General features: G+C 42.0%; 1 protein-coding gene across 1 annotated transcript; it reads left to right on the forward strand.

Annotated features, from left to right (window-relative positions):
* The first annotated feature begins 6,382 nt into the window (after positions 1–6,382).
* LOC120057290 (peroxiredoxin-4-like) lies at positions 6,383–14,055 on the forward strand. Its single transcript, XM_039005857.1, has 7 exons — positions 6,383–6,680; positions 10,885–11,002; positions 12,507–12,623; positions 12,712–12,834; positions 12,982–13,112; positions 13,275–13,309; positions 13,949–14,055. The coding sequence occupies exons 1-7, from the start codon at positions 6,467–6,469 to the stop codon at positions 13,997–13,999; spliced, it is 789 nt and encodes a 262-aa protein (XP_038861785.1). The 5' UTR covers positions 6,383–6,466; the 3' UTR covers positions 14,000–14,055.
* Positions 14,056–14,574: the final 519 nt, after the last annotated feature.

Here is a 14,574-nt window from a genome sequence, read left to right on the forward strand (position 1 = left end):
TCTAGACTTGGTTTTCTATATTGTAATCGCTCCTCTTTCACCCCAGCTGCCAAACTAACCCTGATTCAGATGACCATCCTACCCATGCTAGATTACGGAGATGTAATTTATAGGTAAGGGTGCTCTCGAGCGGCTAGATGTTCACCATTCGGCCATCAGATTTGCCACCAATGCTCCTTATAGGACACATCACTGCACTCTATACTCCTCTGTAAACTGGTCATCTCTGTATACCCGTCGCAAGACCAACTGGTTGATGCTTATTTCTAAAACCCTCTTAGGCCTCACTCCCCCCTATCTGAGATCTACCGCAGCCCTCATCCATACAACACTTGCTCTGCCAGTCACATTCTGTTAAAGGTCCCCAAAGCACACACATCCCTGGGTTGCTTGTCTTTTCAGTTCGCTGCAGCTAGCGACTGGAACAAGCTGCAACAAACACTCAAACTGGACAGTTTTATCTCAATCTCTTCATTCAGACTCAATCACGGACACTCGTACTGACAGTTGTGGCTGCTTTGCATAATGTATTGTTGTCTCTACCTTCTTGCCCTTTGTGCTGTTGTCTGTGCCCAATGTTTGTAACCTGTGCTGCTGCCATCTTGTGTTGTTACCATGTCATGTGTTGCTACCCTGCTGTGTTGTCTTAGGTCCCTCTTTATGTAGTGTTCTCTTGTCGTGATGTCGGTGTTTGTTCTATATTTTTAATCCCCCGTCCCCGCAGGAGACCTTTTGGTTGGCAGTTATTGTAAATAAGAATATGTTCATAACTGACTTGCCTGGTTAAATAAAAATGTAAAATGTATTAATAAAAAAATAAATGTATGGTGGAAAAAGGATTGCAACCATTTCCCTGTTTGACCGCTAGGTTTATGGGTATTATGACTCATACTGTTGTACTCTGTGTAGAATTTATTGGAGGCTCGATCTAATTCTCAAGTCTTAAATATGCCGCATAACTACTTCTAGTCTTTTCCTGCCCTTGAACGGTCTAAGTATTTAGAAAAGTTTGTTGGCTTGCCTGTATACTTTCAACTTGCCGGAAACCAGTTGTGTAGACAATCCTGCCAAAGTAGCCTATGGTGATATCAACACCTACTTCGTGTAATCTCCAGGTTTACACAGGCAATACATATAGCTAGTTAGATACAAACAAGTGTTAGTTAGCGATTTACTGTGAATGAAGTGCTCCGAACACACAAATGTATTGAGTAACAGATTTCCATTATCTTTGCAGGGTATAGCCTGAAACCATGCGGTTCGTCTAACCTGGTCCTTGGGAAGTTGATGAAACTTGATTTAGTGGTCTTTTCTTTGACTATTATTCAAACAAAACGGTACACAACAGCTTTTTAGCATCTTAGCTTTAAAAGAGTTAGTTATCTAACGTTAGCTAGCTGAAGAAAGTCCATTGGAACCGTTAATTTGGCTGATGGTGACATGGAAGTATGTTAAACAACCAACCAAGCATATTCAAAATGTTTTATAGAATGATACAAAAAAGAATACAACCATTGTCGGGTTATGAGTAGGCAAAAAAAGTTGGCAATTTAACATGTGAGTCCAGGGAATACCCTACTCGGGAGCATGGTCATGTTTAGCCACACCTCGCCATGTGTATCTATGGCATCAAACCATGTGACATTTCAGTTACTGGACCAATGCTCTTAACCACTAGGATACGCGCCGCCCTTCTACACGCTCACTGTATGGAAACAAGTGGTGTAATTTTGAGAAGTGTTGCTACTGAAAACAGATGCTCTGGATCTGAGGTGTTATGCTTCTTGCAGGACCTTTTGGACAGAGGGAAGGTTTTCTCCGATGGTAAGGTCTATCTCGATATGTTATATAGGCTTCCACAAGAACAAGGTGGGAAAACACCCCCTGTTATGTTGTTTCATGAAGGGGGCATGTCCAATGATGTGTATGAACCCAGGATGACTGACAGGGGGCGCTGTATTGAAGTCACCACGCAGCCATCTTGGTAGATTTTGGAAGATATAGAAATGCGTTTATTCATGTCTATATTCGCTTTTGACACGTTTATTCTATTACAGACACCTTTAATGCACACTTTTAATTATATTAAATATACAAATAATAAATGTGAAAATATATAAACATTTTCCTTAAAGTATTTTTTTAGAGTGCTAATGTTACTGTCCCCACTACAACAAAAAAATACTTAAATACATGGAAATAATTCCATTAATTCCTATGGAGGACTGCTCCTACTGGGGAGTGCCAATATGGCCGACTAGTGGCTTCAAAGCCTCTCAATGGCCAATACATAGCGCCAGCAATCCAGGGTTTATATACATCATTCGTCGCGTACGTCCAGTTCCCAAGCCCTTAGCCCCATCATGGGATTAGTCTATTGTGCTTGAGGCTATTTCACAGCAGCCTTTTGAGCCGCTGGAACTATGGAGATGAAATATCTCTCCTTTAAGACAGCTTTACTGCAAAAGGAGTGAATGAGCTGCATGTACGGTCAGTCACCATTTGTGCCTGCAGTTTGCCCATGGCTTTTCCAAGTTCACCTTGTTGCCCATGTAACAAGTTTGCTTCCTTCCCTCTCTTCGCCCCTACCTGGGCTCGAACCAGGGACCCTCTGCACACATTGACAATAGTCACCCTCGAAGTATCATGACCTATCGCTCCACAAAAGCCATGGCCATTGCAGAGCAACAACTACTTCAAGGTCTCAGAGCGAGTGACATCACTGATTGAAATGCTATTAGCGCGCACCCTGCTAACTAGCGATCCATTTCACACCGGTTACACCCAATTAGCCCATGAGTCGGTCATGGTCACATGATGAGGAAGCCTTGCGAACTTCAAACCCAGTGTCTGCCCGCAGCCTAAGGCGTGAATTTCCTCTTGGTTTAAGACGTTGGATGCTCTGGGTTCATGCCCCATGTCATACAATGCTGCCCAACGTGGGATGGTCTCATGAGTGAGGAGGTCAAAGGGGGGTGAATGTAGTGGTTATGGTCACGTGATGAGGTAGCCCTGCCTGTGAACTTCAAAACAGGTGTCTACCCAAGGGGGGAATTTCCTCTGTCTATGACATTGGCTGCTCCTGTGGAAGCGCTGGGTCCCGTATGTTACGCCCAATCCCGCCTTTATGCCTGAGGTAAGCGCAATTACAATTGTCTGGCCTTGGAGCTTGTGGCTTTCCACCCTCCGCCTTTCTTTTCAATTGAAGAGGAGCGGCTACACCGTTTTGTCCAGTACGTGTGTTGCGCATATACTTGGATAGGAAGAGTGACCAACTCTTTGTGTCCTTGGTGCCTCCCTGCAAGGGGAGCCCCCTCTCTTGTTAACGGTTGTCTCATTGGATTGTGGAAGCAATTGTATTGGCCTATAATAACGAGGGGTTACAGCCTCCGGAGGGCCTAAGGGCTCACTCCAGCAGAGGTATAGCTACCTCTTGGGCTCTGTTCAAGGGAATCTCCTTGCAGGAAATTTGCAGTGCAGCTTGTTGGGCATCCCTCATACTTTTATGAGGTTCTTCCGACTAAACGCCACTGCTCCGTTATTGGCACATAATGTCCTCCGTATCAGGGCCTCTGTGGGTTGACATTGAAACTGCCTGGCTTCGGAGAGCATGTGGGATACTTGAGGTGGTCATATCCCACTAGTGAGATGTCGAAACAACAAATAATTGAAAGATAATTTAAGGTTACTTGTGTAACCTCTCTTCTCTGAGATTATGAGTGCGACATCTCACCACGTTCCCCTACTCACAAGAGTGTGAGGAAGTTTGGCACGCTCAAGAATGATCGGAGGGCAGGCGGGTGGCTCTTTTATTATGGGGGGAGGGGCTCCCTCATTCGCCACTCAACCTGTCTGTCTCTGAGACGTGTATGATTGGTTCTTCGAGCTACTTAGAAGATTCTGGTGAATTCCACTAGTATAGTGAAATGTCTCACCCATAATATCAGAAAACCGGGGTTACTCAAGTAACCTGAAGTTTCTCGGCAACCGAGGTATCCTGATATATTGTATGTGAAAAAGGTGTGTCATTTATTACAATGGTCATAAACTGCACAGCACAAACAGATAAGAAATCAGAGAAAGGTGGCATCATTGTGAGGGCAGGATGAAGACCTACCTGTGGCAGCAGGTAGGTCTCATTTGCCCTGAGAGATGTTTTTGGAAAAAGGGGATCCCTGCTTTTTGGCTGACCCATATGTTGTTTCAAGCTTAGTAAAGGACGAACGGGTAACTGTTACATCTGTCAATGTTTTGAGAAGAGGAATTGTTTAGATTTCTGTGTATCTTCCACCCCAGAGGCAGCAGGCGCTGTGCAGCACACTTCTCAGGGTTTGGCCTGTTGGTCTTTGCCCTCCAGAGCAGGGCGCTGCTGAAAGGAGTGATCAGTGATGAGAAAGATGAGAGAATATTCCTGGTGTTTGTGACGCCTGCCGTTTGGTAAGATGCAGACCCGGTGGAAATGGTTAGATGGAGGATACCCTGTCTTGTTGAGCTTCGACATGGAGTTTCTACCTGATAAGGTCAGGCTAGGGTACATTAACTATTCGTTGAGGGCAATTGTTCCGAACCTGCTACAGTGCATCAGACGCCAAGGATTCAGACATGTGATAGCAATATGTAGAAGGGATATCCTCCAGTGTGCAGGAGGGCATAGTCAGAGGGAGTGTGAAGTGGAGGTTGAGAAACCACTGTGTATAGTTTGCCAAAGTTTGAGTCAGGAAGACGGTTTGCGGGATGAGGGTTTCGACTGAGTTTAAGGTTGGATTTCTTGAATTTATAGCCATCGTGATCAACTGCACTGATGGAGCGGTTATCACAGAAGATAGATGTGGTAGTTGCAGCAGTTGAGAAATATTTGGGTTTGAGAGATTTCAGTGCAGAAGATCTAAGGGAGTTTTGAGATAAGGGGTTCCCGCCACAGCCTGGTGTAGGATTGTTTAGGGTCAAAGTGGTGGGATGGGGTGCCAAGGGTAGCCAGGCTTCCCCCAAAAAAATTACAAAGAGAAAAACATATAAAAGAACTAATATTTCATCTCTTTCATAATTTAGGCCATCTACCTGATGCTGTCAGGTCAAAAAGAGTGACATTGTTGCCGCCCATAGCATTGAATGCAAGGGAAGGAAGCTAGCGAGCATTTGGCTTCCCTTGATTAAAAAAGTATAAAATAATAGCAAATCAGCGTTGAGCTAAATTGAGTGAGTGCAACTGTGAATAGTCCTGGCACACCCCAACATTTTTTTCAAGGGAAGTCAGTTTTGATTTGGCTTCTCTCCGATCACATCACATGGAGAGCAATACGTCATTGACAGAAACAACTTGAACTGTTGCATCTAGTTGTGTTGTTGTCCAGTGGCTGGCTAGCTAGCTAAAATTGACCCTTTCCTTAAATTAGCCATGGATGGAGACAGGGATTTGGACTTGTGGTTTTACTTAATTCTCCGTAATGGACAATAATTATAACATGATTCTAATCCAACCATAAATTCATACATTGTGCCCCTGGCCTGAGAGGATGGAAGTTCGGTATGTAGCTAGATGTAGGCTAACGTTGGCCATAAAAAGGAAGTTAGGCTAGTGAGAACATTTTATCCAGGTAGCCTAGGACAACAACAAATTAAAGTGTTTACTGTATGACAGAGTCGTGGACCGTTTCATCAATATGAAAGAGAGAAGGATGGCATTGGTGTCTCTCTACAAGTAGGGTGAGTCAACATGTTTTTTCTACTTGCACGAACGCGCGCACATACACAAATCAGAACCCTGGACAGCCACATCATATTTAGCTTACATTGATTGGACTAAATAGTTTTTGGTATCTATTAGTTGTCACTGTATTAGACTAAGCATATGTGATTTGATGATTTTGAAATGGTGCTAGGGTAGTGGAGGCATTTTCTGTTTTCTTTGCAACTTGCGGTAACTCTCCAAGTGATTCTTAATAAATAGTTGTTTAGTAGTCTGAAAAAGTCAAACATTAACTTGCTTGACAATGCTGTTTGTTACATGCAATATGCTTTGTGGACTTCATCGGACAGAGGTTGCTCTCCGGTTTTGTGATGAAACGAAGGTGTGGTTGAATTTATTCTGCCTTATTGTCTCTGCCTTAGGCCTATATATCACGGTCTCAAGGCATATTAACTAACAGGCTAGAGCAAACAATTCAATTATCACAACTCATAGGTTGTAATATGGCTTTTTTTCTGGCTTGGCTTCCCCAGTGATTTTACCGACGCACCGCTACTATGTATAGATAAGTTGCAAGGTTAGAAGGTGGTGCAATTTAAAATGTCCACATGCCCCTCTTTTTTGTGACAAATGTGCAATCCGCATTCCGACCTGCGAAAGGCAGCAATACGCAACACAGCGTCTAGTCTGCCGAAAATTCACACGAAGAAGTGGATTTGTAGTTCTTCCTGTACAGTACTTTCTTAGCAGCTAGCTACGTGGTTTTAGCAAGACAGTGGAATGGACGTTATGCTTCATATGAAAATGATAAAGGACATTTTAAGTGTGTTTTGCACAATTTGTGTTGTCACCAAGTTTACCACTGCAGCCCAAGACGGCTCTGATGGGAAAAAGGACCAAGAGTGTTACAACTACGCTGGAGGACACGTCTACCCTGGAGAGGCTTTCCGTGTGCCCGTCTCTGATCATTCCTTGCACCTCAGCAAGGCAAAAAGTGGGTATTGTCCCCCTGCACGGTACTGTAGTTGTACTTGGCAATCATATTGACTTAAATTATTTTAATAACGGGAGGATGTTTTACTCCACAATACAATTGTAACTACATAGCTAGCTAACTAGTTTGCCTGCAGCAAATTAGATAGCTAACTTTGTAGTCTTGATTAATGTTAGCTAGCCACCGTTCCAGTTATGCTGCAAATTTTCACAACTGAAGTTTGCATCAAATCGGTATTCGCGTTATTGTAATATGCCAGATTTTACTTGTCGACCCAAATTCATAAGTTGTAGCTAGTAGTACATTTGGACACGTCATGCCAAAAAACTTGGCTCCAACTGTAGCCTGCAGTGTTCCCGACCCTACGATTACGCTTGTTTACACTAAGCTGCACTGGGGTCAGAACGCCTTCATGGTTAGATTAAAGGCCCTGCTACACTATAGCCATTGGTGTGGCATTGTCATCAGTGGTTGAAGAAATGCTTCCTTTGAAATCAATGAAAGTTGCTTCTGCCAATGTTGAGCTTGTGTTGTGTCACGTCCAATGGCAGCGTCCAAGCTCAAGGTTCAATTCTCGATTGCTGACAAGTTCATTCTATCTTGTGAATTTAAATTATGATAAATAAATTTGATTTTCTTTGCATATGGCCTTGACTATACACCGCTGGTTATTTTACTAAGATCAGGGTGTCTGCTATGTCTTTAAAGTCTTACATTCATTTATCTGATTTAAAGGCCTTAGGTATTAAAATGTCTTTAAATTAGGTTTTCAATGTCTTAAAAAATGTGACGGAGATGACTATAGTGTTTCCGTTATATTGTGCCGCTGCTTAATTGTTTCCACCACGGAAAAAGATTGAACATCAAATAATTCTTCAGGTGCACTTAAGATGTTAGAGCTATCCACATGTGTGCCTTTGTGTGTGCACGTCAAGTGAGTGTGAGTCGGCCGTTGCCAGAGGAGAGAGCAGGGAATCCTATACAATTTGATAGACAACAACACTAACTAGAGCTGGGACGATACACTGAAAGTTACCGAGACCGACATTGCCCTCCTCTGACTGATAATTTTGCTTATGTCGGTAAGTTCAGTGATTAGGCTACACAACATTGCTGCTGATTTCTTTTTGGTTTCTAAACCATTATTTGGTCAACATTAATATGCATTAACCTGCTTCCTGCAATAAAAACATCTGCACTGTCCCTGTTTTGCTGGCTCTAATTACTTCCAGTCCCCCCTTTGCACACGGAGTGAAGCTCAAGCATACTGACAGTTGAGTAACATTTCAGAATATAATTGCGGGTCTCAGCTTTATGAGTATAACAATTTATTTCAGAACTTTCAATATAGAGGAAATAAAATCACTTTACAAACGCAGTATGTAGTTGAGATGATGCGTCAACGGAGCAGAATGCGCCATTTGCAGTGGTAACCTACGGTGCCTTCAGAAAGTATTCATGCTCTGCTCTGTCAAGTTGATTATTGCTAGATCAAGTCTTGCCATAGATTTTCAAGCAGATTTAAGTCAAAACTGTAACTCGGCCACTCCGGAACATTCTGTCTTCTTGGTAAGCAACTCCAGAGTAGATTTGGTCTTGTGTTTTCGGTTATTGCCCTGCCGAAAGGTGAATTAATTTCCCAGTGGTGGAAAGCAGACTGAACCAAGTTTTACTCTAGGATTTTGCCTGTGCTTGCCTCCATTCTGTTTTTTTTAATCCTGAAAAACTCCACAGTCCATAACGAGTACAAGCATACTAATAACGTGATGCAGCCACCACTATGCTTGAAAATATGAAGATTGGTACTCAGTAATGTGTTGTATTGGATTTGCCTCAAATATAAAACTTTGTATTCAGGACAATTTAATTGCTTTGACACATTTTCTTGCAGTATTACTTTAGTGCCTTGTTGCAAACAGCATGCATGTTTTGGAATATTTTGTACAGACTTCCTTCTTTTCACTCTGTCAATTAGGTTAGTATTGTGGAGTAACTACAATGTTGTTGATCCATCCTTAGTTTTCTCCTATCACAGCCATTAAACTCTGTAACTGTTCTAAAGTCACCATTGGCCTCATGGTGAAATCCCTGAGCAGTTTCCTTCTTCTCCGGCAACTGATTTAGGAAGGATGCTTGTCTTTGTAGTGACTGGGTGTATTGATACAACATCCAAAGTGTAATGAATAACTTCACCATGCTCAAAGGGATATTCAATGTCTGCTTTATTTTATCTACCAATATGTGCCCTTTGTCAGTTAATTACCTGTATATGTGGGATACAGAGATGAGGTAGTCATTCAAAAATCATTTTAAACACTATAGCACACAGTGTGTCCATGCAACTTATTTTGTGACTGGTTAAGCATATTTTTACTCCTGAATTTATTTAGGCTTTCCATTACTTCTTTCATGTCTTACTTGTAAGTCTAGAGCCCTACTCAACCGCTTAGCTACCTTGCTTTTAAGTATAGCCATTTGATACCTTTTTTGGTTTTAGGCTAATGTTCAAATGGTACAGCATAGGTCCAGGAGAGCTGCAGGGTGGGTACACTTTTTTTTTTGTTATTTTTTGTTTTGTTCGATCCCCAATCTTAACACACCAGATTTGACAAATCAACTACTTAACAGGACCTTGTTAAGCTGAGTCCGGTGTGTTTGAGCAGTGCTGGATCAAAAGCCTGCACACCCATTGGCCTAGCAGTCCAGATGGCGAGTTGACTATGTGTTTCATACAATAACAGTGCTGTATATTTGACTTTATTAAGTTCTTTTTTCACAGTGGTATTGCTATGGTGTTGATTATCATTATACTAAGCTGGTATTGATATCGAAGCCTAAATTCCGAAAACGTTGTTTGATCTGGCGCTGCAGTGTCTTAATCTAACCATGATTGTGTTCCGACCCCAGTGCAGCTCAGTATAAACAAGCGTAACGGTAGGGTCAGAATATCCTGGCTACTCCAACTACTGTCTCAAGGACCCAGACAGGAGGACCCTAGCAATAACAGCTGCTGCACCATACAATCCCAATGGATGCAGCTCAGTCAGTGTTATGTTAAGTGGCTTCCTCTCATTGAGTCTGCACTTTCTTTATCTGCATTCATTTAAAAAGGCAGGTGAAATTAAATTCCCAGCTGGTACCTTCCCTATCGCTTTCACATATGTTTTGCGTTTTCCAATCAGCAGTGGAGAGAGTATAAGGAGGGCACTTCCAGGATGCACCCCATGAGGTAGCCAGTTGTGCCCTATCCCAAGAAGTACTGTTAAGGAGTGTAGGTGTAACAGTATTGCTTCTGTCCCTCTCCTTTGCCGGAACCTAGGCTCAAACCAGACCCTCTGAACACATCAACAACAGTCACCCACAAAGCATCGTTACCTATCGCTCCACAAAAGCCGCAGTCCTTGCAGTGCAAGGGAAACAACTACTTCAAGGTTTCAGAGTGTATGACGTCACGAAATAAACACTACTACTAGCGCGTACCGCTAACTAGCTAGCCATTTCACATTGGTTACATGGGCAAGCCTACTCCTTTAACGTCCAAGGACCATATATGTTCAGAGGTAAACTGACTCTGGCAGCCAAAACCGCCAAATACGATACGGTCATAGAAACATTAAAAGCCCTCTACTTTAATATCACATTAAAATTATTTTACTAATGCCAAATATACATTCACTGTTTTAACAGTTGCAGCCGACAGTACTTCTCAGTTACAACACTTTTCTGGCTTCCGGGGACGCTAGATAGCTAGGCTAATTAGAACAAGTGGTCCCCTCTCTTCCGTAAACAGTCCGTAACATGGAAATATGGCCGTGTGGGGGGTTGTAGTAATTTTACCTTTTTGTTTTATGAAAAATCTTTCTCAATTAGCCGATATGGAAGTAAACTTCCAAAGGTTTCCAAAACCCTATTGCAAGCAAGGATTATTGACGTAGAGGGAGCCCTCTTTGGTGAACGAAAGCTGTGTGCCCCAAGCCGGCCCTGAGCCATAGGCCTACCTGCACACTGCTCACCAACTATGAACAAATACTATTCATTGTTGACCAAGCACACTAAATAATGGTGTGTTGGTATGAACAACATTGGGGACACACAGCAGGAAGTCTGTTCTGATTGGTTCTTCCCTAAAATGTGATCAGCAAATAACTTGCTTGCTCGTGCTTTGAACTGTCAAATGTGTTTTTGTTATTTCTTCTTTTTGCAGTTTCAAAGCCTGCACCTTACTTTGAGGGATCAGCTGTCATCGATGGTACGTTTAAGGAGCTCAAACTGTCGGACTACAAAGGGAAATACCTAGTCTTCTTCTTCTACCCCCTGGACTTGTGAGTACTATCTCTTACTCACCTTCATCCTAAAACAATCCTCTTTATAGTGTTCTTTGCTACTGTCATAAAATGTGTTTGTTTATTTTACTTTGTTATACGTATTTCGGACATCATTTAAAAAATAAATGTTTTATATGACCCCCCCTTTCAAACAGTCCCATTTTTACCACTTGTCGGTATACACATTTTACAGGCTACATCCCGTTGCGCAGCCGGCGGATGTGTCTATTTGAATAAATCCATTGACTATATACCATCACAAAGAAATCCATTATTAATAAGTTTAGGCAGATCTTAAGAAACATTATGATACTAAGAAAATGTATTTCAATAGAATAGCATATTTTGAGTTTTATGTTACTCGTCTGTGCAGCCTAGGCTATAGGCTGTGGCTGCACCATGCAAATGAAATCAATAGTTCATTAAACAAACAAGACACAATTACATTCCCCTGCCCAGATCAGTCAACACAACATTTTATAGTAAGAATAAAATATAAATAATATTTTTTCCCAAACAACTTGAGTGTTGCGGGAACGTGTGGACCCGCTGTTAATCTATTAAAAAAAGGTGATATTTTGAAACCGAGCCCATGCCCTCGTCGCTTTTAGGCGCTTTAGAAACCTTAGAATTTGCTCTTTCCGGTCGTGTATTGAAATCAAATGTCTGACCTGGATGAATGTGATTTGAAATACATTTTTTTAATGGCTTTTTTGCTTAAAAAAGCTTGCAGATCCACATTTAATCTTTTTTTCCTACCCTCTCCATATTATGCACATTGATAGCTTGCTAGCAAATGTACTCTCTAACTGCCTAGTGCTACTATTTAAAAAATAAGTTAACTTAATAATTGGAGCTAAACGTGCAAGGAGAAATGACTGGTGAAATTAATCAAGCAACAAAAATGTAAATTATTTATTAGAATCCCCATTAGCTGTTGCTCACGCAGCAGCTACTCTTCCTTGGGTTCACACACATGACAGACAGAACATTAATGTACAAGAACAGCTTAAGGACCGAACTACATGCATTTAAATGAAAAGAATACAAGAATTAAAAGCATTGTCCCAATGCCTGAAATTTTTTACTGCTGGGTTTTCCAAGCCATTGGCAGAGCTTAATAGTGCAATCGTGCTTAGGTCTGTCTTCTGAATTTATTGTACTGGGTTTGTTATTGGCTTCCCCTTTCAGATATAAAGAATAGGCAGTATAAAGACGGTATGGTAAAGATTGCATGATTTTGTCTGGGTATTAAAGTGATTTTAGTAACGTGCCAGGATGAAGAAATATAAAATAGCAATCCAAATCATCAGATTTTTATATGGAGATTCAGGGAGAGAAAAACAAATCTTAGTAGTGTAAAATCTAAACTGTATTAACTGTTATACAGATTTTTGCTGTATTTTAGAACCAGTGACTTAATTAAAATCCAGTATGCTTTGGTAAAGTAGTAATGTTGTTGGCTATGTGTTATTCTGACACCAACTCTGTGTACCTGCAGCACGTTTGTCTGCCCGACTGAGATTATTGCGTTCAGTGATCGTGTGCACGAGTTCCGTGCCATCAATGCTGAGGTTGTTGCCTGCTCTGTCGACTCACAATTCACGCATCTGGCATGGTAAGATTACAAGCATCACACCCCTCTTCAGAGGTGCTTGGACTTTAATTTCAGAGTTTTTTTTTTCTCCCCCCGGCTTTGTTAACAGGATCAACACACCCAGGAAGCAGGGTGGACTTGGACCAATGAAAATCCCTCTGCTGTCTGACCTCACACACCAGATTTCCAAAGACTATGGAGTCTTCCTGGAGGACGCAGGACACGCACTCAGGTACAGTATACACTTGCTCACGGGGGTAGAAGCTACTTCAAAAGAAGATTACTAGTACTACTACCATTAAAAAAAAGTTCATGAAGTTTAAAGTCATGCGGTTTGAAACTGAACCGAACTTCTCATTGTTTTCATTGTCTGCCTCAGGGGCCTGTTCATCATCGATGACAAGGGCGTCCTGAGGCAGATCACCATGAATGACCTCCCCGTGGGGCGCTCTGTAGACGAGACTCTGCGGCTTGTCCAAGCCTTCCAGTATACTGACAAACACGGCGAAGGTACGGTTCACTCCTCAGCCTCCAAATTCAGTCTCACCACATAACATTCTCAGATAATACCGCTAAACACGTCATTATCTGTGGTTGCTATGTCATTATCTGTGGTTGTCTTTTTACATTTTTTACAGTTTGTGTGAATTAAAGAATTTCTTTTTTTTGCAGTGTGCCCAGCAGGATGGAAGCCAGGCAGTGACACAGTGAGTTTCATACTGTGTGTGGTTGAAGGGGCAATCAGCAGTTGCTACATCAATTTGTACCCATTGATTCTTGAGGAATAACTTCTAAATGCCTCATGAGCTTAGTTAAACTGCCATACCTCATCAGAACCTGAAAATATAAGCGTGTTTTATTCCAATGTTTGTAAACAAACACTATATAGCTTCAACATGGTTAAAACTATAAACATGGATGGTCAATCCTTGCATCCCCATAGCTCTGTCTATGAATTTGAGTGGTTACATTTCTCCACCCTCATCTTTTTCCCGAAACGGGGTCGGGGAATACGCTTTATTGTTTCAACTGCTGACTGCCGCTTTAAGTGAGTGCATGCATGAGATTATATTTATAATCTCCGCCCGGCACAGCCAGAAGAGGACTGGCCACCCCTCAGAGCCTGGTTCCTCTCTAGGTTTCTTCCTAGGTTCCTGCCTCTCTAGGGAGTTTTTCCTAGCCACCGTGCTTCTGCATTGCTTGCTGTTTGGGGTTTTAGGCCGGGTTTCTGTATAAGCACTTTGTGACATCTGCTGACGTAAAAAGGGCTTTAAAAATACATTTGATTTGATAGGATTTTCTTAGACAATTGCTTGTGCACTAATTCAATGTATTACTCTTCACAGATAATCCCAGACCCAGCGGGCAAACTCAAGTACTTTGACAAGCTGAACTGAACCTCCCCTCTAATAAACACTTTGCTTAAAGCTCAGAATAAAACCAGTTTTGATAATCTGGTGTCTGTTTTGTTTTTAGCAATGTCGAGCCATATTTGGCTAATTCAATCTCATCTAGCGATCTGAGTAAAACTGGTGACCTTTGAGATGAGAAACAGGCCAGGAACTACGACAAAGTACAATGCCTCTTAGAAATGGCAGTCACACTCTCCTAAATGGGAGACACTAGATGGTGCTTGTATTGAAATACCTTTAAGTGCTTTGAGCATCCCAAATTTGCCCCACTCCAGTGGACTGACACACCAGAACAGAGAAGTCTATACGCTTGGCTCATTGAGAGTTTATGCACATTCCTATGGATTTTTTTAAAACTTTACCTTTATTTAACTAGGCAAGTCAGTTAAGAACAAATTCTTATTTTCAATGACGGCCTAGGAACAGTGGGTTAACTGCCTTGTTCAGGGGGCAGAACGACAGATTTTGTACCTTGTCAACTCACAGGGATTCGAACTTGCAACCTTTCGGTTACTCACCCAACGCTCTAACCACTAGGCTACCCTGCCGCCCCAATATGA

Source organism: Salvelinus namaycush, chromosome 12 (assembly GCF_016432855.1).
Source record: "Salvelinus namaycush isolate Seneca chromosome 12, SaNama_1.0, whole genome shotgun sequence".
In the NCBI taxonomy this organism is placed as follows: domain Eukaryota; kingdom Metazoa; phylum Chordata; class Actinopteri; order Salmoniformes; family Salmonidae; genus Salvelinus; species Salvelinus namaycush.